At 38.0% G+C, this 26139-nt stretch overlaps 1 protein-coding gene across 2 annotated transcripts in view; it reads right to left on the bottom strand.

The window, feature by feature from the left end:
• The window catches only part of LOC139690142 (sialin-like), a 42195-nt gene that overhangs the window by 15234 nt on the left and 822 nt on the right, over nt 1-26139 (bottom strand). The window contains exon 2 of one of the 2 annotated variants that reach the window (XM_071587400.1): nt 23482-23734. In XM_071587400.1, coding sequence (XP_071443501.1) covers nt 23482-23626 — 145 coding nt within the window. In that variant the 5' untranslated portion in view covers nt 23627-23734. Of the gene's footprint in view, nt 1-533; nt 838-23481; nt 23735-26139 lie in introns of those variants that run through there. The other variant, XM_071587401.1, reaches the window with a different exon arrangement.

Genomic DNA, 26139 nt, shown 5'->3' with positions numbered 1-26139 from the left:
ACAATATAGGAGACGAAACAGCCGCACATACATTCATTACTATTCCGCTTACCTGTGTGAAGTTATAAGCTATACTATATACCCATTTTCATTCTTAAGGTGGGTAACTATTTTACCATCGGAAGAGTAATAAAATTACTTCAATAAAGCGTATTTCGAATCCATATGCATTAACGAAGTGCATAAATACCAGACTAATATAGATGTTTCATTGGGGTCTAATGTTTTCCAAGATAAACCCTTCTGGGCGAAGATTGAAACAGTTGGGCAACGGAAGTCAAACTTTAAATGGGAAATCTAATATATGTAACTACTAAAAAACGCTTTTTACAGCAATATCCTTTGTTCGCTAATACGTATGACATGGTGAAATTCACGCTCTTTGAAACAGGGATAGATCTACGGTAATGCACGAAAAAAGTTATTCGGATAAAGATAAGATACGAGACAGGAAACCCGGACGCGGGACTCGAAGATTCGAAGGAATCTTCTGCTTTAAGTATACATATTACGCAATCAATCGGTCCTCTAACCTTTTCCAAGAATAATATTCCAATCAAATCCCATTTTCCTCCTGAGAACGCCAGGTCGATGAGACGAATGGTAGGCAGGTATTACGATGTTGCGAGGGAGAAAAGAGACTTCACATGACTAGGGGAATTACGTCATCGTAGCTGCGTTCCAAAACTCGGGTTTCAACTTCATCTATATTAGCGAGGACCCATTTCCACACATCGATGAAAGCGACCAAATGATGATCAGAGACTGAGAATATTGTGACAGCAGCTTGCCTGGATTTGAGAACCTGAAGAAAAGAAAACTTAACCCTGGTCACCACTACACTTGCACTGACACTACTCTCGAGGAGACCACCTTTTTCCGCAGGCAGGCAGGAAATGAAACCAACAGTCTTGATTTACTCAACACCACAGATTAAATTCCCCGGACATTCGGACTGCGAACTAAGTCTGCCACCCTAGATCCTCTCGCTTCGCAATCATTTGAAATGACAACATGCCTTCACGTAGATATTTTGAAAACAAGAATTCCATTTCTGTAGAGCGCTCCAAGAAATAATCATAATTGCAAATATTCAAGCCGAAAAGTTGTTTTTTATTATGATATTACGCACATATGAAAATAAAATGATGATAATTTCTGTCTTATCCACAGGTAATGGTTTTGAATAATTTTATTACAATAACGCAAAACACGAATTGAGAAAACAACATAACACGAACACGAAACCAACGAAAACCATGCATACACCTCTGTTCGCCATTTATGCGATTTACAAATTATATGCGTATTGCCAGTGCACGTATCTGGAGACCTCAGGCTGTGGAAATGTAGGTATTGATTTTGCTTATCTGAAACGAATATCACCCCGAAACTAATAGATCGCATCGCCTATCTCTAATTAGCATTCAAATAAAATTCAACGCAGAATATATTATCCTACATTTAAGGTCACTTAACTCTGAACTTTCAATACAAATTACAGGAATAATCAGTATAAGAACAGAATGCACAACATTTATTTGATTTAAACCGGTCGAACTCTCGTTTCGATAAATATAATGACAACAAGTAGGCATTTGTAGGCACAACAATATGAAGCCGCCAATAATATCACCCACATTTTCAGGTAACGTAGTACTTCCTCAGTGAATATTCATTTGAATATCTCACACAACTCATAAACCGCACGGACAATTGTTTTGTTAAAAATATATAGTCAGAAATACTACATCGGGCCAGAAAAAATGAATTAAAACTATACCTCTATATTTTCCGACGGGTGATGGCGCAATGAAGAAATAATTCCCGAGGGGTGCAGATCTGGCATCAGTCAACAGGTGGATGGGGAAATAAGCTGGATTAAGTGCACGGGCGGAAATGATAGGGAACACATTGAAGAAGTTGAGTAGCTGGATTCATTCTGCCACCCCTCCGCAGGTAATCAAATATCGGTGCCTTCGTGATATGATTAAGTATTTTCCTCACCCGGGCACTGTCTCCCACAACCAGCACCTTCTCCCAGTCGAAATTTCTCACTGGGCGCCAGGTCGCCCATCGGTACTGCATGACTTTTTAGCACTGACAGCTGTGGCTTTTCAAATTTCGAAGTCGGAATTTAGGGTTCACTTCAAATAGGGACTGGTTTGGCACTCCAAATGTTTCATTCACTGGCTATCATTGTCTACCCCCCCCCCCCCTCACAGAAGGACCGCGGGCCAAAGGTTATCACGCCTCTCAAATAATTAGTGGAGCAGAGAGTAGGCGCTCGATGGGAACCAAATTCCAGTTATCGTTGTTAGATATTGATTGCTTTATACAAATGCTAAAGAATAGAGTTTAGCCCCCGACCAGAAAAATTCCTTGGAAATCAATTCAGTATTTCATCAATATAAAACTTTTAAATCCGGAACTTACTATAAAAGACTAACTATAAAATTTACAGAATATGGAGCACACTTGGGCTTTATTTTTCCGAATGCAGGTTTCGTCAATCACAAAGTCACCTCAAGTAATCGCAATGAAGTCCGTTACGCTTTACTTTCAAGCCGAGATTCAAATCCTTATTTGCTTCCAAAGAATGAAGAATGCAAACAAAGATAATGGGTTCTGTCCGTCCTAGCCTAGCTCAGAGGTCAAACTTAGATCATCGATTCTGTTTCGAAGGTATGAGACATGGTGGGGAAGGATCGGAGATTACGCTGTACATTTTGGTGCCTTGCGTTGTCCAAGATAAGTTAAGCCCGGGGGAGAATGTGCCCTGTTTTAACTGATAGGACAGATGATTTTGAATTTGACAAAAATAATGCTTTGAGATTGAGTTTGAATAGATCCCGAAGAGCTACAAATTAATAAAAGTCTTATTTTGCAATTAGAAATTCAAAATAGGTTCTCCCCCAAGGAATGCTCATTCACCAGGGGAAAGTTCAATCTCTTGCAAAAGCATATCTATAGTCCCCACATCTGTTCGTATCAGATGTAGCCATGTGAATGTAGAATATCTATTTAACAGAAAAGTTGGTTGACCTTCAAGGTATCAAAATCATAAATTCGAAGTTCATGGATTTGGAATATCGAGAATTGTTTGTTTCCTCTCGAAAGGGTTTGTGAAATAAAATTAAGAATAGATACTTTTTAACTGCTCATGTATCACTCTTCGTGTTTAGCCTTCTCACGTTTTTTTCAAACAGCCAACTAAGCCGAATGATGAAGTATACGTGGCGTCAATAATAACTGTTGCTTCCCTCCAACTTTCTGGCCACCACCTACTGCGATGTCCGTTCCAATGATTCAACGTTTATCGCAGCTCGGGCACTACAAGAAGATTTTGTGGCGGTGCCCGGAAATTTACAGTGGTTTCAGCAAGATCGTGTTCGATATCATATGGGGGTACGAGCGTGTATCCGGTATTATTTCTTGTGGGAGCGCACTATAGAATATGTACGAGACCTCAAAAATGAGGCCTATCCAGAATGTAACGCCACAGAATTTCGTACTGTAGTCGAAGGGGACTTGCTTCAAGCCGCAAACGACGACCCAGGTTTTCTAAAAAAAATGTAGTAACTGGATATGAGTCATGGGTTTATGGCTATGATCCTAAAACTAAAGCCCAGTCTTCCCAACATTCGGTTGACGAGATAGAGGATAATGCGACGAGGCAGCTGATGACCATTCCGAAATAGGATTTTGCCGATACATTTGAAAAGTAGAAGAGGCGCTGGGACAAGTGTGTGAGGTCCCAATAGGGGTACTTCGAAGAAGACTAAGGCCTCATTGTTCTAGATAGGCTACTTTTCTCAAAATATTGCATAGCTGGATACTTTACGGACGGGCCTCGTATCGCTCTAACGACTTGCATGACAAAATGAATGGGAAAACTGCCTGCTTCCCTTTCTAATCGGACTGGGAATGTAGCGTATAATACATCCATTTGCATAACTGAGTGAGATTGGAAGTCTGAAATTCGGACCTCCGAAAAACAATGGGTTTTGCTCATGAATTACAAGCACTGTGAAGGGAGGTATTTCAGATTATTGTATCACTATCTACAAAAGGAAATTAAAAATATGTCGTATGACTCTTTTTCTGCTTATCTGTTGCTTTACAAATGCTATAATGTTGATTTCACCCAAATTTAAGATTAAAGTGGTTCAGTCTCCTCTGGCTTATATTGGGTCTTATTATTTGGAATGAGTCAAAGGTTAATTTCTTTGAAAATAATTCTTTAATACCTCCATTTTTTGGTCCACTAACTTGGATCGTCAATTTCAGTACATATACATTATACTTTATTCTTGTACTTTTAAGGAAGAAAAGACAACAACAACCGTTGATTTACACTTTATAACCGCTGTAGGTACGAGTATTTTCTTATAATTTTTCGAAGCGGCGCTTTGTAATATTTCGCAAGTTGACGGTGAAATTATTTCAGACTTGGCCGAGGGAGAGTGCAATTCGGACTTGCAAAACGTCGAGCCACAAAACGTTGTACATTTCTGGAATATATATATGATCAGGTCGATAAATATTTTAAGTAATATTTTTCAATTTCCATGAGTGTGCGCTTCCGTTTCATATTCATTGCCAATTTTCATACGCTCAAATTCCAAAGAAACTGCGGGAGATGCCGCAACAGTAGCTTTTAACGGAGTCATCCGCTAATACGTATTTCAATGCAACAATTTCATAGTGTAAAAATCCCAATCCCAGTCAAGGCGAATGATTTTTTACTCTGAAATTGTTGCACTTTCATACGCTCGTTATACATGAAGTTTATGCTAAGTCACGCGAAGGAATAATCAATATAATTATATATTATGCACCTGAACGCTCCTAGACCATTGTAGTTGAATTATTTTCAAGAAACTAGACCTTCCCGGGAAACAGCAAATGGCATAGGAAAAAAATTAGCTCCCTTGGCTAAATGAATTTCACACGGCATTGGGTTACTAATGATGAACTCTACACTCGCCCATCAAAGCTGCTTCGAGTTGATTTGTGGGGATTGAGTATCCATTGCAGACGCAAAATTTTATTATATACCCAAGGTTTATAAAAAATGAACTGAAAAATTTTATATGAGGTAATTTGACCTGCTATAACGTGCCGCTTGAAGTCCAAGCAAAAAAAATCAAATCATGTGATCTGAGAAAAAGCGAGCGTATAGATAAAGACCAGACCACATGAGGACACTGTCCTGATCTTCAAGAGTTCACGAAATATAATCACTCTGTCTCTTCTCTGTGAATTGGTGTCACCATTTTCTAGGTAAGGATGTCATTTTTCGCGCGATCATTAAATAGTAGTAGTTTTGAGGGGAGGTGACCGACAGCTGAGGTCATTTGCGCCATAGGGGATGGACAGGAAAGGATGAAGGGTGGAGAGAAACCCGGCGTCGGCATTAGCCTACTCTTTACGAAAGGCGCCAAGGGGTCCGCAGTTTAACGTCCCATCCGACGGACGGCGTACTCACTCAAAGTGCCCTCCACAAAGCACCCCAAGTAGGGATCGAGATACCTCTGAAAAAAATATACTCGTTTGTGTGTGTATATATATATATATATATACATATATATATATATATATATATATATATATATATATATATATATATAGAGAGAGAGAGAGAGAGAGAGAGAGAGACCGCCGGGATTTGAACCCGGGAAGGGAACCCTGGGAAGCCAGTACGTTAGCCGCCGCACCATCTCGATCCCCGCGATCATTAAATACAGGCGTTCTACCCACGGAGTAAGAATAGGGTTCCGATCCTTAATATTAGTTGTTACAACTTGAGACGTCGCAATACACTATTGTATCCTCCTCAACAACTTTTCGAGATTAAGGTATATTTGGTAGAACCATGGGTTTAGTAGGCGAAATCACACATTCGCAGTATTTTAAGGTATCTTCATAACCAAAATGATTAAAATATAACTGCCTGGCATCCCATTTTATCTAACATAGGCGTCACCAATCCTACGAAGTACGAGAAAAGAGAAAATAGTGCATAATTCCAAATACGAGGGTCATCCGGAAAGTAGTACCCGTTCGTGCCGAATGAAGTGCTGACGACGCGAGTAGCCGCTGGACGAGGTCAGATAGCTTCAGTGGCTTGTCTGCCTTCTCTGAGCCAAGTTGCGTGACGCTAGCATTGCCTGTGTTGTTTCTGTGATTGTTTACAATGTTTAAAAAAATTGAGAACGCCGCCAGTTGTGAAGTGAGGGCAGTGATTAAATTCCTCAATGCAAGAAACGTTCGCCCATGTGATATTCATCGCCAATTAAAGGAGGTGTATGGAGACAATGTAATGGACGAGTCGTCTGTTCGGCGGTGGTGTCGCAACTTCAACATGGGGAGGGGGAACACACACGACGATGAGCGTTCGGAGAGACCGTCTGTCATTACAGACCAACTGGTGAGCTCAGTTGACGAATTCGTGAGGAACGATCGGCGCGTCACAATTGATGACACCTGTGAGCATTTTCCCAATGTTTCTCGAACAATTGTTCATGAAATTGTTAAACACCATCTGCATTATGCAAAAATTTGTGCAAGATGGGTCCCTCGCGTATCTCAATGAGCTGGCGGCGAAGGACTATGCAGCAGGAATACAGAAACTTGTCACACGTTATGACAAATGCCTTAATTTGCTTGGAGATTATGTTGAGAAGTAGTTTAAAGTATCCTCTTTCAAATAAAATTTTTTATGTTTGTTAATATTTACTTTTGTGTCTTTATTTCACGAACGGGTACTACTTTCCGGATGACCCTCGTATATTTCTCTCTCCGTCGTGAATGTGAAAATATTCTACAAAGTAGGACATGAATCCGACAGTTATCAGGGAAAATGATGTTCACCGCTACACATTATCATAAGAATAGCTAGAATACGGCTGCGAGCATACCGTCTTCATACCTTTATCTAATGATCCCCCACGGACATTCAGAAATTAGAAATATAAAATCGTCTACAATGCAATAACTTCCATACGCTAAATCTTTGCTGCACATTTTGAAAATTAAAAGCCTGTTTTCAAAATGAGCATGCCATATTTCCAACTTACGACCAAACCTCTATCAATAATCGGCTTAGTTAGCCATCGCCACAGTCTTTGGAAAGTTTCTTATACTGTGCATTTGCTTTAGATTCCTCTCCAACAAATGTTTTCCTTTCAAAAAGAAACTCGCTCAAAAGAATATCTGTCGCTCAACCAATTAATGCACGTGTGTAAGGACCCTATTCCTTGACACCAGTATCACGTGAACGTATTTAAGAGAGGATTTATAATATTATGTATTTTAGAGAGGTATTTAAGAGAGTATCGTGAACCATCTCGGTCATATCATGCTACGAAGCATTTTGGTTGCACAATCGGAACGTAAGTCCTATGCAACCATCGAATACCAACGTGAACAGTTCTCATTGCCACACAAAAAGCAAATCAGTTGTAACTTGGTCATCGCTTTCGTTTAAGTTTGTATTAATATTTGGGAGAAAAAATTTAGATTGTCCGTCCTTCACCTGGGAATGTTATAGAAAGATAAATACGAGAGCAGGAGCTAACCTAAAAAATAACCATATAGATTACGGCTTGAGATTTAACTCGCCGTTCTTTTTTCTTTGCGTACTGCTAATAATGGAACCAACGCTGCGTTTTCATGACATACTCGTATTACTTCTCCCTTACGGAATACGCAAATATTTTGGTCTGGTTTTATTTATGAGCCTTGCATTCATATCAAATGTATTTCACCCTAGCAATGGCGAGGGACGAGCTACGAGGTTAGGCTGAAAAGCAATGCACACATGCTTGTAGAGCGCGAACGAAATGACCCTCAGAAGCGCGCCACATGGAAGTAACATCCACCTCAATACTTTATGTACAGATTTGAGGTCGTTGCGTTCATCCAGTGAATTTCGAGAAGCCAATAAAAGGAGACGTGCTCTAGTGCTATGTCAACGCGAGTCAAACAGAGTGCTGTTATCGAATTTTTCACTGCTAAAAAATTGACTCCTACAGAGATTCATAGTCGTTAAAAGGCTTTTTATGGTGACGATTCTGTTGATAGGTCTAGTGTAAATCGATGGGTAGTCAAATTTCGTGGTTGTGAGCCTGGAAAAGCCATAATTGTTGATGAAACACGCAGCGGACGTCCGATCACTGCCACAGACGATAAACACCGCAAAATCGTCGAATATTTTATCCAAAATGACCGGCGAATCGCTCAAAAGTGTACTCGTATCGCAAACCATATTGGAATAGTAATTCCAAGGAACGTGTCGGCTTCATTATTGAACAATTAGGATACCGTAAAATCTGGTCATGATGGGTGCCACGCCGTCTCACAAACGAGAACAAACGGCGTCAACTTGAATGCTGCGAGAACTTTTGCAGTGCTGCCGTGACGAAGGAGACGAATTTCTCTCCAATATTGAGACGGGGGACGAATCATGGGCCCAACATTATGACCCGGAAGAGAAAAGACAAGAGCGCTGAATGTCGACGTCCGTCTTCTCCTCAGACGAAAAGTTCAAGAGACAACCATCCGCAAAAAAACTTCTTTTGACTGTGTTTTGGGATGCTCACCGAGTTTATGTGACCGATTTCCGAGAATGAGGGGCAGTGGTAAATTCTTTTCTGTATATACAGACTCTAAAACACCTCCAACGTCGAGTTTGTCATGTTAAATGTAGCCTAGCGCCAATAATCTTGCCACATGACTACGCTCGTCCACACACCTCGCACGCAACTGGAGAGGCTCTGCGAAACCTGAAATTTGAACCGATTCCACACCCTCCTTATTCCCCCGATCTTGCGCCTTGCGATTTTTTGTTTTATCCTCAACTCAAAGAGACACCTCAATGATAATCATTACACCTCGGACGATGAGGTGAGGGCAGCTGTCAAGTCCTGGATTCGAGAAAAGTCGGAAGAGTTTTTCAGTGATGGAATGAAAAAACTTGTTACACGTAGCGAGAAATGTGTTCGCCTTAACGGTGACTATGTTGAAAAATAAATACATGATTTTTAAACTTAAGAATTGTACTTTAATGTTTCTTATGCCTGATCTTACTCTTTGTTTTTGTTCGCACTCTACAAGCATGTGTGCATTACTTTTCAGCCTACCCTCGTATACGAGTATTTGAATCCTCGTCTCCCCATTCGTAATATAGATGTGCATTTTAGGTTAAATCCCTTTCTGAGACAATATAATGAACCTGGTATTACGGAAACTGATCTTTTAAATTCATTATATAAAATCCAGCAATCATCAATCTCATAATTGTGTTTAACTTTTTTACTTTGGCCATACGCTTTTGAAGGGAAATCAATATTTTCCCAAGTATTGAGTTTGGAGTGCCAGCCAATTATTGCGCAAGGGTTGGGTTTGGAGTACCAGCCAATTATTACGTAAATATGCAATGCATACATAATTAGGAATATATATTTGAACATATACATAGTTACAAGTACACACTTACAAGCATGCATGCCTAACTACATCAAGCAATACGTAGGCTGTGCATGAATAATGCTTTAAATTTTGCGTTTTGAATTAAAAATATAGCGGTGCTTAATTTTAATTTTGTTTTAGAAGTTTATCAGTCGAGTGAGGAGTGCGTATTTGAATCTGCCAGAGGTGGTACCTATCTCTCCTCTCTTATCCTGACAGACCAATCTGTCAATGTAATTTGGGGCCGCAATTCATTCTCTGGGCGTCACAAGTTAACTACGAAGCTCAGAACCTTTCCAAAAGTCTTGGGTTTGCCTCCTCTCTTCGTGACTGAAGGATATTAAAACTGATATCAATTTCCGCTATTCAATATTTTATGTTTTTACAACACAAATAAATGGCATGGGATGTATCCACTCAACGGATAAAGTAGTAAACATTCTCATTTGATTTGCCTATTATTGCATTTCGCACGAAAAATTCACGAACGGCGTTGCTATGCGTATTTTTAGTATCTAATTTAATCCATATGAATGTGGCAAACCCCATTTTCGCCGCAGAATCATGTTCCTAAAAAGGGAGGATACCGAACCCATGCCACCCTGGAAGAAGAGAGATATCTAAAATGGATAATCTTTAAGAATGAATAATAAGATGATATGATTTCGATTTCGACACTTTTCTTTTATTTCGCTTTGCCGAGACACAGAAAAACTTGTAATTGACCTGAGTAATACAATATGTTATAGTCAATTAGTAATGGTGTCCTTATGCTGGCTCATAAAAAGAAAACCGTGTGGGTTAAGTAATGTGCTGACCTTATCAGTGTTTTCACTTTAACGCAACCAGCTATTGACAACAAAACTCCAGTTTTTTTCAACTAAACGTCCAGGACAATTCTTTTTCTTGTTTATTACATAAGACTTGATCGATTTCAGAACTGATTTTTCTGAGGGGCAAATATTTGGTCGTATTTGCCTTGCTTCAGAAAATTCTCTGGGAGCTAGTGAATTTTTATACTTCAATCAATTACGGTGCGCTTTACGCTCCGTCGAAGGAGGTGAAATCGGGATGAATATCATCGTGCATGCATGCATTCACAAAGTAATAGCTAATTGGAGCAGCCGTTCTGCGTTGCACGATTTGTCTAGTGGATGAATGGAAGAGAAACAGGAACGCTTATTGAATAAACGAAACAACCTAAAAGGCAACTTTAAGGTTTTTCGCCGTCTACTTGGCAGAGGACACACATCCGATTCCTCGACTTCCGTACCTCTACTTGAAGGATTGAAGGCATCCTTGGGTTTATTATGACGATCATCAATAAGATATTGCATGAACATTTAGCCGTGGAAAAATCTGTTCGCCTTGGATCCTGCATAATTTGGCAAAAGCTCAAAAAGATGCTCGTGCCAATTGGTGCAAAGATATGCCTCACAAATACAATCGCGGTGCATCAAAAGCTGTGTATGACATCTACACAGGTGATGAATCTTGGATCTATTCGTATTAGCCCGAAAAAAACCTCAATCAATTGTATGGGTCTTCCAAGACGAGCCAAATCCGACATAAGCGATTCGTACACAAAGCAGGTCGAAGCAAATGATCGCCTGTTTCTTCGGAATAACTGGACATGTGACAACCGTACCGTTAGAGCAACGTGAATTCTTAATGGTTCACGAGCATTTGTTTGCCAGAAGTGCTAGGTGAAATACGAAAACAGAAGCGGCAACGAAGGATCATTCTTCATCATGACAATGGAAGCTCTCACAGATCGGCTGTAACAACTACCTATTTGACAGGCCAAAACGTCGAATTGATGGGTCATCCTACGTAGAGTCCTGATTTAGCACCAAATGACTACTTTTTATTCCCGTTTATCTAGAAAAATTTTCGTGGCCAACGTTTTTCTCGGCGCCTGAAGAATCCGTCCATGCATTCAAAAACCATGTTATGGAGGTACCTCAATCGGAGTGGGAAAATTGTTACGAAAATTGGCTCGAGCGCATGGCAAAGTGTATTAGTTATCATGGAGATTACTTCGAAAAACAATAAAGCCATTTTCAACATTAAATTATTGTCTTTTCATTATAAGGCTAAAAATATAAATAGCAACCCTCGTATCTAATTTCATTCAGCGATATAACTGAATAATAGGAAAATTAAAATCAGATAAGAGATTACTATCATCATTGTTCACTATGAATTAAGTTAGTTAAATGAATTGGTTGTAAAGAACTACATAAGGAATAGTATGGCTAATGAAAAGGGATTTCATTCCGATACTCGCGTCTATTTTAATGCAGTTGTAATCGATTAAATTTTTGATTTTCAGTAGGAACTTAATAGTTCAGACAATTTTTACACAGAAAAGTGGAATTAAACCCCATTATATTTCTTTAGAAATATAGCCATCACTGGCTACAATAATACAGCGGGATGTTTTATAAATAAATGTTAAAATTACCCTAGTCTCTGAAGAACATTCTGATATGTATTATTCCCGCCATAATATTTGGAACATGAAATATGAGAAGGAGAATAAAATGTTTAGGAAAGCGGATTTCACAGTGCGCGAGGTGGAGCGTGAGCAACGAAATAATTCGTCCTCGAATAAGTTCACTGGGTACGGAAAAAAACCGTTGCTCGGATTTGGAAGCATAAGCCACCTGTGAAATATTGGGCTGAGCAAAGACCTCGGAAATTTCCGTGAAGTGATAAATTAAGTCAACGGCAAGAGATGAACTCACGGGTGGGGAAAAGAAGACAAAAATCTCTAAAGACCAAGGCATTCGATGATTAGCGACTTCATCCCGTTAGTAACAGTGAGAGTGAGAGGATTTGAAGATTCTCGCCACCAGTTTCGGAAAATACATCGGATTAGCCATCTAAGATATTAGTTGCTTTTTAAATTGAGCCGATCCAAAAATGGGTGCGAATTGGTGAATGCTATGGTCCCACCACCTTACTAACCTCAACTTACACGCACATATCCCCTATGGTGAAAATGGCCACCTCCCATTGGAAGAGTTGCTATCACCACTGGCATCTTTAAGTTGGTTAAACATGGGAGACTAATGTTTGTTATACAGTAACATGAAAAGAAAAGCTAATTGTCGGCCACATAAAATTGACATGACATTAGCATTCAAAATTTAGCTGGACGTAACTATCAAAGATACTTTATTCCGACTGTCCCAATCATCAAGTTAAGTTACTTTCCTACTCAAATACTTCTAATGAACTATTGTAGAACTCGATAGTTGCAAAGTATTTATTAATTTTTGATACGTTTCCTTTTAAATCCTACTCTAAATTTTTTCTTTCTGAAATTCGGAATACACAATCCCGCAAATATTTTTTTTAGTCTATGCGGATATATATATATATATATATATATATATATATATATATATATATATATATATATATATATATATATATAAGTATATTTTTTTAGTCGATTTGAAATGCGAGAGCAGCCTAAGGAAAAAAGAAATTATTTGTATTTCCAAGTACCTCGGCAGAAGAGGGACGCTTGAACAGAATATTTCATTAATGTGCCATAAAATATATTACGAAAATAAATTCAACGAAGGTTCGGGTGCTTCTCTAGATATCCTATCACATGTGACTCGGTAAACTCATCTGCCACGTAAATAAGAAGCAGAACTAATATCCTGCATTAATAATGTTATTCGGGCGAAGAAAACGGCCACTTTGACCGGGAGTATTTCGACGAGACGAGTCTAAGGCTACTTAAGCGGGCGGGCCACATGAGCGGCCGTGAGATTAAGGATTCTCAGGTCAGCCCACTTTCCTGCGCAAATAATATTATTCTTGGCCGATTTAGAGCCTCAGTCAAAGAAATTAGACTCAGTGCAACGCTGTGGTCACCTCAATAGGTATTGACTGACCTTGCTAGCATCCATCCACGTTAAATCGACGCATCCCCCATATATTTATTTCCATATCACATCAAACTTCTGCCCATGATGATAATTTAATAGCAGTGTAAAAAGTACTAAGTCATAGCTGAACGTGAAAAAAACAATTCGGGTCCAGCTATGACACCCCGCCACGAAAATAATAATTCGCCCTGGTAAAAGTCAATGGGCGACATAGTTATAGGGTGAGCAATCGCAAAACAAAGTCCCCCCTCGGTCCGATAAGGTGTCAACGTCGCCTGCTCCAAGATAAAGGTTCTCTTGCCTTCCCTTAAGATTGCCGCTCGCTCTGACCATCGACTCCCTCGTCCCACCAGCACGTGGGAGTCCCGCCCCCTCAGCCAAGGCGAGGGGCGATAATAATCCCTCTTATTCCTTGGCGTGCACACATTTACGTATAAAGACAAGCAGGCGAGGTGCATTAGCAACGCTTCTGGTCTACTCCAAGCTTGGGCGTTCACCAGTGGCTGTCATCACCTCAGAGAGCCGTGGCAAGCACCATCCGAAGTTTTCCCTCCCCTTTCCTGGAATTACAGCCGACCTTCTTGGGTGAAGAGCGAGGCACTTCGTGGTGCCGCGAATACAGGGGTTCCAGCACTGGGAACCATGATCACGTTAAAACGCAAACTAGGTACGACGGAATTTTATACTATATTGAATAAGGGTAATTTGCCTCCCGTTTACGAAAGGGAAAAACGAGGGTGCCTAAGGGAAAATCGTGTGACTTAAAGGTCATTGGAAGGGTGATTTTCGGAATGAACATCCACATCCCTAATTTGATTTTACTTTTTGTTTTTTTTTGCTGTTTTTATGCATCCGTCTTGCAACCAGGATTTCAATCTGCGCGCAACGATATGAAACAATGTAAAGCTCAACTATCGTGTGCTTTCGCGATTATAGTGAAAATCAACTATTTGTTGAAAGAAATATTTGCACGTGTAGAGGCTCTGACTGTGTCACCGTTAGCCGCAATAATTAATGAAAAGAGGACGTTTGTCCCATTGAGTTGAATTTAAGCTATTTAAATTATGTCACCGCCTCGACTTTATACTACCTAGAGCATAATGTATTTTCGTTGAATAGATGCAACAAGCTGAAGAAAGTTTTTCAGTTGAATACGTTAAATAAAATAAACCATTCTTTTCTAAACTATTTCGACTATTTTATAAGAATATACCGCCGTTTAAAAGCAGTTATGCATACGATATTTCCCGAGAATAGGTCCACCGAGAAGTTCCCGAAAGCGTTGCGAAAGGAGACGGTCATTTTACAATAACAAATAATCATAGGAGATTATGGAGCTGCGGGAACAGATACTCATGTCCAAAAAATTCAATGTAATTGGTCGAACATAAAAATTTGGCCACGTGTCGACATCCTAAGAAAAGATATTCGGCCAGAAACTTGAATAATCTTATTTCAGCATTGAATTCTCTTGTTACAGCCATCAAAATATTCCTGTTACGATAAAAGAGCTCTTTCGCTTTGAGAGAGAGACAGAGAAAAGTGGAAGCCCAGATACACTTTGTTCAGATCTCGCAACTCCTAGGTGATTAATTCAAGAACATATTTATTTTAATCGTTTAAAACTATTTTTAATATTTAAAAGCAATGGCTAGACACGGTCATTTTAAATGCAACTCCTAAAGCTGCCAGTACCAGTACCTTCCCAGTTCTCAGCACCATTATATTTTGAGGTTATTTCGTCCAGACTGGCCCCAGATATATTTATTGCTCATTAAGCTACTTGGAAACTTCCATCACGATTCACAAAGAAAAAAATCAGGCGTGAACGAGATAGGTATGGTAACTGTCTCGCGTGGATTGTGAACTCTTGAGGAATGTTTATTTTAATGTGCTCCATGATAAACATTCATTTGCTCTCATCCATGGGGAAAAATAAGAGACCTGAGATTTACCAAAGCAATAAAAGATAAGAGAATATAGTGCATCGAAATTCCGGAGAGACATGGTTTTTAATCCTATCAGTAGATGATCACATATAGGATATGAAAAAATATTTTGCAATAGAGATACACCAAGGCAATGCATTTACCATCAAATTTACCGAACAGGAATCGCTGAATCAAATATGACTCAAAATTGGCATTACTAATTTGCCCTTTTTGGCATTCGTGCCTTAGAAATCCATCTAACACAACAGTATTGATAGTAACCGGGTCTATTGCCCTTTCTATTTGAACACATCCAGGTTGGGAAGCCATTTTAAAATATTCAAATTTGAATACATGTTTTCACATTGGTCTGGTCGGAATCGAATACTCCATCGAATTTGATCAAGATAGTTTTCTCTGCCGGAACAGAAACACGATCAAACGAAAAGAACAACTTCCTCAACTAGTTACGAAGTAATGATAAGGGCTACACTAGAATCATTTCACTCTGGAATGGGGAACTATTAAATATAAGAGTTGACGGTTATTTGAAATCAAGAAATAAAAATAAGGGAAGTGGTTTCACATCTGAATCAATTATTCTCAGCATTCATATCTTAAGCAATCAATTACAAGTAATCCATTTTCGGGGAAAAAGTTTTTCAGGGCCCTGGTTCGAATTCCGGTGATGATACTTTTTCTTGATACTGTTTAAATCCCATTTAAACTTCTTAATTCCAATTTGTATTCTCTTCCTTCAAATTATCCTTTTAAATTTTATTTAATTGTTGTATGAGATATTGCTTTCCATTCGGATCAGGGAGCTATGATTACTCCATATCTCAACTAAAATCAAGAACCATACAATATTTGTGATGATATCTTACCATGAGGGGCTCTAATAAATTTTTGACAGCTACACAAACGATACATGTGTCTTGGTAGTTAATGAGAGGATAAGACTATGTCAAGGGCGCTGACTCTGTTAAGAAGTCTTCTTTAGAACCTCGTGATGATAAATCTAGGTTCCTGGCTGTGGGATATCCCAGATCAGAGATTCTCTATTTGCTAAGATTCGGGCAGGTTCGGCATTGTTTGCCACATATATTCTCCGCCGGGTATTCCCATCCGGCGGGTAATAGCGGAGCGTGCGCTTGGAAATATTTTCAGAATGGCAATATATTTCGGAGGGGAGGAAATCGAACGCAGGGTAAATTGTATTCTTAGTGGTCATTTTCAATAACTAGAGAAAAATTAATAGAATGTAACACGTAATGGTGGTGGATGTTTTAGAAATAACAAGAGGGTAGAATGATGGATAATCTAGGTGGATGGAGGAAAAGTATTTAATATGGAATTAAGGGATGTAAATAATATTCAGAGCTAAAGAATGAGTTATTGTAAATTGTAGTATAGGAGATAAGGATATTTTGTGTCAGGTTAGTTAGGTCTTAGGACGCAGAAGTGTGAGCAACATGTTAGTTAGGGCTTAGGAGTACAGGGGTTTGAGGCTCCACGAACCATCGAAAACCTACCCTGAGACGTTTACTATTATTAATACGGTCATCATGGGCTCGGCAATTGAGGCCATTAAATACGTATTGCAACCGAGCGCTAACAAGGAGTACTCATGGGGCCCTAAGTACTAAGGACGGAATTGAAGACTCGGAGGAAGCTACAAATGTAAATTGTTTTTTGGGAGATAGGGTGCGCTTAAATACTTGAAACTCCGATAAAATCTGACATTAAGTCTATGGCAGTGCGCCAATTGGTGTATTTGTAATCACTGCAGTCACTGATCCAATTAAATCAAACGATATTGGGGCTACAACAAGAAAAAAAGATCGCATCGGATATTTACGAAGATGCGGGCTTTTCATGCACACACACTACCACTGGAGTTGGTTCGCTTACTTGCTCGATTGTCCCTGCCACCGTTATGGCCGTAATTACCGCTCCGGCGGTAATTACGGCCATAATTATCTAGCGACATCTCCGGTGGGTGACGAGATGAGCACCCTACATAGCATTTATTTGAATTCGGCCGGAAATAATTAAGAATAAACAAGGACTTTGTAGGCATGCTAGTGGTCGAGCTTAAGCATAATCAGTGAGTGCATTGAGGGACAATATGAGTATAGTATGAGTGGAATTAAGGAAACCAGAGGTGAAAGAGAGAAGCGTTATACAGAAGGTAATAGACACTAGATACTGCCCTGTGAAGGTCACAGCTGTTAAAGTGCTTATAGCCCTAGTACAAAGTTCAAATCTACAAGCTTTACATCTGGGTCAGCCAAGTGTTCTCTAGCAGGTAGGGAAAGTTTTGTTAAAATGTTTCTTTGCCCATGGCTAGTGAATAATGAACCTTATCTTGTAATCCAAATAAATGTTTGAGGACAGGGAGGAATCAAATGCCATACAGGATGTATTGATATTCCAACTAAGTGCCTATTTACATCTCACCCTGCCCAATCCTTTATTTATTGTAGATTGTTCATTTGAGATGTTTCCCCCTTATTCATATGAAGCATTTCATAATTCCACTCTCCATTAATGCACTGCATGCCAAAAGAAATATTTTATTATTCGTGTTTACTGAACTTTCAATGTCACTTCCTTCCGAAGCATTACAATCCTACTGTTCTTTTTGTCAATGTTAACAAAAAACAGAAATTAATAAGTTGATTTTCCAAATTACTGCCTTGAGTTTAAAGCATGCTTTTTAAGGAAGTTTCATTTCATTATTGCAATTTCCTTCATTTCGTTTTTTCACTGAAGGTATATGGGACAACAAAATCTTGCTGATGAGGAGCTACCAAGATTATTTCACCTAAAAAAGTGTTAAATACACCATTGAATTCTTGTAAAAAAGTTTTCCAGATTTATCAAAGCAATTAAGCGATAAGAAAACAGTGATTCCCTTTTTGTATAAGTTAAATTGTTAAGTAAACCAAGAGGTATTAAAGAACTCATGGCTGAAAATTTATCAGATTTATTTACTCACTGCCACCCTTGTACTGAGATCATGCTTTTACTGAACCTCCTCCACACTTGCCCGTACATTCCTTTCCCTAACATCACCGTCTCATTTATCTCCTTTCCCTATCCCCTTCTCCCTACAACTCAAGCAATACTATATATTACCTTATAAGCGAACTCTACATGACTTTCTGCATCAGCAAATGCACCACCATTTCCTAACTAAGGAATTAATAACCACAGATTTTCCGGTAACCCACTAGCCTCCCTTCTAATTGCCAGACATACTTCTATTCACTGCATCTGTTTCAATGAGTGTTACAATGTATCCAGTGTTTCCTCATTACTTCTTAGAGTCACACCATTCAAATAAAAAATAATTGGGCAGGCATAGCAACAGCAATTAAATCTTCTCAACTTCCCTGATTAAACACTGTACATTGCAAGTCCATGTTAATGTCAACATTGTTTCCTCCTCCCTTGCTAACCATTAATCTTTTAATCCTCTCCATATCCTTCCATAGCCAACCCTTAGCCTATCAATTTCATCCTCTCCTTACCTTATTATCCTGTCATTTATCCCTTTTCTCCCCCAGAAGAGAGTTGTTGGAACCACCAAAAATCCTAAAATCAGAATGTATCATTTTTATTTCATATTTTCCACATTTCTTTTTGAGAATCACAACATTGTGATAAAGACTAGACTGTCATATGCCAACCCATTGGTGGTAAACTAAAACTAAATGCCTCTTTCTGATTATAATCGATCAAAAAATTCACCCAGGACCGACTATTCACTTTAGAGTATTGTCACAGCATTAATTATAAGTGCATTTCAGGTTGAACGCACAGGGTGGTGGTTAAAATACTTATATTAATGGCAGAAACATCTGGTTTACGTTCAATCAATCACAATCGAATAGATTTTAAATCTCAACTGGGAATTATCAATCTACTATCAATTTTTAAATACGTTTTAGTGACTTATAAACATCCTATAGGTACAACCTTGTATCCTAAAACCTAACATAAGATAAGGCAACCTAAAATAACAATGCCATGAGTGATCACATAACTAAGGTGTTCTGAAGTGTTAGTTTTATGGTAGTGGTGTCCAAGAGACAAAGTTTTAGGTATAGAGCTACAGTGCTCCAATGGAGTATTTGAAAGAAGCATAGAACATGCATTTAACTCTTCAATTTTAAGTTCATAAATAGAGTATTTTGGAATGTAGACATTTATAAAATGATTCCAATTACAGGAGCTACTCAAGGTATATGTAACATTGTTTCACAGAAGTTAGAGGGAGTGTTGTTTGTGTACTAGTTTAAATTTCCAAGGTATCAAGTCAAAGATACAGACCTAAGTATTGAATAAGATGACTATGAAATTTCCTTCAATACTTTGGTGAACTGATTGCTTATAAATTTCCTATCCCTTTAGTTATAAATGCATAAGATGCTGCTGAAATCAAAAATTCTTTGAGGAATAACTTAAGCTTATAATATGAAGATTAATCTTTAATTTCAGAACTTCCAAGTATAAGCCTTTTTATGCAAATAATAATCCAAACAAATCAAAGTTATAACAAACTGTGGATGACAAAATTTATCAAGTTCTGATTTACAAATTCATAAAAATAGAAGAACTCACTAGGATCAACCACTAAGTTCCAGTATATAAAAAACCCGGGGGTTGGTTGGATCTACAATATTAGTGGTATAATTATTTCACTTGAATGATATCTTATTTGAAACATAAAAAATATATTTCTAATACATATTTTCTGAGTACATACTGTTCCAATACTTTAGTAACCGATGCCATTTAGTGCACGCCAATTTTTGTTAGCGCCTAATGAACAAGGCACTAGAGCTTCAAGACAGATCGAGGGATGCACATCATTCCATAACATTGGCAGCATTTATGGAAAATTAAAAGGTTTCAGTATGTGGAATAGAAATCTTGTTATATATTTCAACACTGCTCAGCCAATTTCAACCTTAGAAGTGCAGGTGGGGTCTACTAATATCTCAAAAATCTATGTCACTTAATGAGTTTTCTAACAGCCCACTCTTGATATTATAAGAGGGATTTCCTATCATTCGAATGGAATTAACTGGTCAAGAAAGATGCAAACTAGAGTGGTTGAAGTTGTGGAAAACCTACGAAGAATGGTATCGCACTGAAGATTCAATTTTTCAATCTGCACAGGAAAAATATACTCCACATACATACAGATTTCTACACCGAAACAGGTGTGAACAGATAATTCAATTACTGCAGGCTGGATATTGTAGAATTGTATGCCGAATGACAGCTATACCATAAAAGATTCCATGCATAAAGATTTCAAAGGCAGTTCAATCTAAATAAACAATCATAATAAATATGCACTCATGAATTCTCCAAAGAAAGCAAATATGAAACTTCCAAACAGTATCTTCACTCAATTTTACCTGCATTAAAATCATTATTTCTACTTCAAATTAATATCATTTTACTACTGTCAACAAAGCCATATTTCCCATCTCTTAAACTCTATTGATTCTCTCCACAGCATGGATTCCAAAGCGGTATGTGATAGCTGTAATGGGATTTCTGGCCATTTCAAATGCCTACTCTATGCGTGTTTGTTTGTCTGTTGCTATTGTTGAGATGGTCACCTTCAAGAATATTAAGAACTCGACAAATAGTGGAGATAGTGATATCTGCCCTTACTATGGTGAAAGCTTAACTAGATTTACCGTAAGTACCTTTCATGTGAACATACATAAATTAGTCGATAAAATTACTGAATCCAAATGAGAAATATCTAATTAAACATGTTCATGATACAATCCACTGATCAGATACCATATAGCTATGTGATAAACCATATACGAGGGTCATCCGGAAAGTAGTACCCGTTCGTGCCGCATGAAGTGCTGACGACGCGAGTAGCCGCTGGACGAGGTCAGATAGCTTCAGTGGCTTGTCTGCCTTCTCTGAGCCAAGTTGCGTGACGCTAGCATTGCCTGTGTTGTTTCTGTGATTGTTTACAATGTTTAAAAAAATTGAGAACGCCGCCAGTTGTGAAGTGAGGGCAGTGATTAAATTCCTCAATGCAAGAAACGTTCGCCCATGTGATATTCATCGCCAATTAAAGGAGGTGTATGGAGACAATGTAATGGACGAGTCGTCTGTTCGGCGGTGGTGTCGCAACTTCAACATGGGGAGGGGGAACACACACGACGATGAGCGTTCGGGGAGACCGTCTGTCATTACAGACCAACTGGTGAGCTCAGTTGACGAATTCGTGAGGAACGATCGGCGCGTCACAATTGATGACATCTGTGAGCATTTTCCCAATGTTTCTCGAACAATTGTTCATGAAATTGTTAAACACCATCTGCATTATGCAAAAATTTGTGCAAGATGGGTCCCTCGCGTATCTCAATGAGCTGGCGGCGAAGGACTATGCAGCAGGAATACAGAAACTTGTCACACGTTATGACAAATGCCTTAATTTGCTTGGAGATTATGTTGAGAAGTAGTTTAAAGTATCCTCTTTCAAATAAAATTTTTTATGTTTGTTAATATTTACTTTTGTCTTTTTATTTCACGAACGGGTACTACTTTCCGGATGACCCTCGTAGTAATAACCAGATAGAAACTTATTAACTCCAGCTGATAGGAATTCTGCATTTAATAATTAAATGGACTATGTCCTGTAAACTCTATAAAAACTTTCTTGACTCTCAAGGAATTACCCTTTTATTCCCATGATGAATAGTCCCATCTCTTTTAGTTACAATTAATTAACTCAATAAAAACACAATCATTGAACAAGCATTCATCATCTGATGAAATATATGAAAAATAGAATATATTCAAGAAGGCATGTTCCTTTCTCAAACATTAGAAATTCCACTCAAAATTTTCAACAGCCTTCTCCACATGTATGAATGTCACATGTAATGATACTTATAAGATTAACAGTAAATACTAAGAAAAAGGACCACAGCTTTGTCGTTTTCAAAAACCATGCTCAATGAAGACACAAAAGCATGCCATATATTTCATTACAAAATCAGAAGTAGAAACAAGTTGAACCTGCAAAGACATTGGTCTTATTCACAGTTTCATACATCAGTATTTTACCCCAGCTGGCATGCAAAGTAGAAATTTTGACCAGCTAAAACTCCACAGTTTGAGGAAGTGGAATCACTTTAAAAACCTTTAGGGTTTTATTTTGTTCCAGGGAGTTATCAAATAGGTTTAATTCTATATTCCTTTATAACTGTTGCAAACTTGAGGAAGATTTGAAAATCACCTAGAAGAAGAGGATTTGCCATATTTTTGGCTTGGACAATGAAATTTCTCATATTCATATGCCAGTTGATTATATTTGGTATTGGAATCATGTAGTTTGAGAGTATAAACTTAATTGTACCAACAACAGTGCTGTAATTCAAGCATTTTAGCCCACTGATAGGGCACAATTTTGTGGTGCATATGAAAGAAGGTATTTGAGTCAATCATCTCAATATGTAAAGTAATAGTTATCTTAGATTCCCCTGCACCAGCCGAGAATGATTTGAGACTAAATGTAAACATCTATTGGCAAAAATCTTTATCCTGAAGGCTCACTGCAAGTATTTAAATGGTAATCTATCAATGTCAGGCTCCATTTCAATTATTAGGGACTTTATAGAATAGGAAACTAGGGAAAAATACTTATGGCATGATTGAGAGGGCCTTCAAGACTGTGACTCTTGCTCATATCAGCACATTTCCTCTACAAAGACTATTCTTAACAAGTTTCCCTTTGTGCCTCTTCTGAATCTAGATAAAACTTTTCAGAACTGTATTTCTTTTCAAAATGTCCCAATTGTTGACAAATTTGTAATTACTTTTATCAAAGACTATAAAATACATTAGATGATTACTCAAAAAATAAACCAAGATTGCCAATCAGTCATTCCATATCACCTACATCAATGCCTGGCATTTAAATAGCATGTAGTTGCATTTAATAAATGTCCACAAACATTTTGATGTTTAGAAAAGGAATGTATTAGGCTGTAATGTGACACTCACATTTTATAAAGGAATTCTGAATATTCTTATGGCTATGAGTCAATTAAAATACAGTGATAACTTATCACAGCTAAATACATTAAAATTTCATTAACATTACTCACTTGCCCAATATATCCATATTTGCAGGGAGGGAGTTATGATTGGAGTGAGAAGACTCAAGGATTCATTCTTGGCTCCTTTTTCTGGGGCTATGCCATCACACATATCCCAGGGGGAAGAATAGCTGACTTTTATGGTGGCAAACATGTCCTTGGTTTTGGCCTCTTAACAACAGCCATCTTGACCATCATGACTCCAATTATAGCAGATAAAGGTGGCTCTATGTGGATGATTGTGGTTAGAATACTGGAAGGCCTGGGAGAAGTAAGGAATATGATTCTATTTTATATTTATACCTTAAATTTTAAGATTTGAAATTCAAAGGTCCTACTTCAACATGATATTATAAGAATGGAAGTATCCTTGAATTATATCCCATTTGTAGGAAGTTTTCTGAACTATTCAATTAATATGCTATGTCCTGTTAATGGTATATGTTCTAAATTACTTGGATATGCATCTAGTACTTCTTGGTGCACCAAGTGACCAGTTTAACTCTTGAGAGCTAAATATCATCAGATGACATTTCACCAACCCCTTACAAATTTTCCCTGGTGAAAATAAAATGTCACAGTATGAAACGCTAACTTGCTATGGCCAAATGGTTTAAACCCCTACCACCATGTCGATGATGCAAGTGATGATTTCACATGGAGCCTATTACTTAAATATTAAATTAATTTAAAAGTCCTCTATAAAGTCTTAAATGTACTTAAAAGCTTTTCAACTTTGCATGCTGCAGAATGTATGCAAGTAACAAGTATGGCAATATTTGATACCATCACCAGACTCTATACATGTGAAAAAATAGGACTTTTGCTTTCAGAAAGAGGCTCCTAGTAGAAACAACTATGCTAAGTATATCCATGGTTAGGAACGAGAAAATAAAAGCAGTCCAGCAGCATCCTTAATCAAGAGGTGAAATGAGGTAGGAGGAAAGTAGAGGAGCACAGGTCTTTGCTGGAGTGAAACTGGTGAAATTGGGAAGAACAATCACCGCATCTCTTGAAAAAATAAGATCATTAATTAGAAAATAGGGGAAGATATCTATCTGTACCTCAGTGTGCCAAAAACCTTAACATTCCATCACAGTTCCAAGAGATTTATGGTACTGTCATTGACATCAGAATCAGTTAACCTGGAGCTGGTAATGAGAGCTGAAAAACAATGCCTCCTTTCTTCACTCTGACAACACATTACCTTCAAGATGTTCAAACAGCATAGAAACTGAGATGGAAGGGCAAATGAAGGAACAGTTGTTAAAGCGGAAAGCCAAGTTATGAAGGTATTTAGGAAACGTCCAAGCAATATCATTTGGGGTATAGGAGAGTTTGAAAGCTTAACTTTTACTTCAGTTGGAATCTCAGGGGGATTTTTTGTTAAGATGAAAATGCACAATATCTAAAGAGCACTTGGAACCCCTTGGTATAGCACTTGCAGGGATTTTTGTGATAATGAATCAAAAACCATTATATACACTACATTTGCAAAATGCATTCCACTCTGCATTAAGATACAAGTCAACACCTAATTTATTGATCTTTCTGGAATGTATATTATCTTAATTTCCCTTATCCTTCCTATAACTTACCATATATAACCTTGATGACTGAACTGAATATGGAAGATGAATGCCCTGCCTTCTCCTTGCATACCAAAAGCATTATTAGCTCACCAAATTTGAGTCATATTTTAATTGGCATCAATTTGGTATTTAGAGGATCTTTTCAAAGAAAAATGGGAGATGCCGCAAAAGTTACTTTATTGGTGTCATCCACTGATTTACATCAAAATGCAGATTACTGCAAATTACTGAAAAAAATACCTCTGGACAATTACGATAAGCATCAATGGAAGTAAAGACTTTTTCTATTTGACTTATGGAAAAATTACAGATAAAAAATTTAATTAACCATTTCATTATTATTTTCAAAAAGGGAGTAACATATCCAGCCCTGAACACCATACTGGCTAAATGGATACCACCATGTGAAAAAGGACGTTTAGGTTCATTGGTCTTTTCAGGTATTTATTTTTTCTGAGCAGTTTGCTATGATAATTTTAAGATTGAAAACTATCTATAATTATAATGGTATCTATACCATCTGAAACTTCCTTTTACTGATTTAGGAGTGTGCTTATCATTTTACTGACAGTGAACATTGGCTTTGATTTAACTTTTACCAGAGTGATATAAATTACATGGTAATATATTTGAAAATTTGTATGACTAAGCCACTATTCCTAAATAAGCATATGAGCAATTATCCACATGGTTCAATGGCTTATGAAAAGGAATGCAGAAGCTAAATAGACACATTTTGACCTGATGAAGTGGTATGGTTGACCATTGGGCAGCTGTCCACAGGGTCCTTGGTTTATAGCTCTGTGAAACCTCTGAACATGCCAAAAATGTACAAGCTTTATGATTTCCTGGATGCTATAATTTTTGAGGTAAATGTAGATGGCAGAGAAAAATGAACTGAGAACCCTCACAACTATGTTTAAACTTCACCATTGGTAGGAATTACCAATACATCTCTTGTCCTCAAATATTAAAACAACCTCTGACCTCTTTATTTCCATCATCTCCAATCCTCTTTCCTCTGCTGCTCCTACTGCTCACATCCATAGAAAGTGAGGACTTTGCACGAGTTTTC

This window comes from Hetaerina americana, unplaced genomic scaffold (assembly GCF_022747635.1).
Source record: "Hetaerina americana unplaced genomic scaffold, ioHetAmer1.1.p SCAF_3, whole genome shotgun sequence".
Lineage (NCBI taxonomy): Eukaryota > Metazoa > Arthropoda > Insecta > Odonata > Calopterygidae > Hetaerina > Hetaerina americana.
This window is presented reverse-complemented; position numbering and strand designations above follow the sequence as displayed.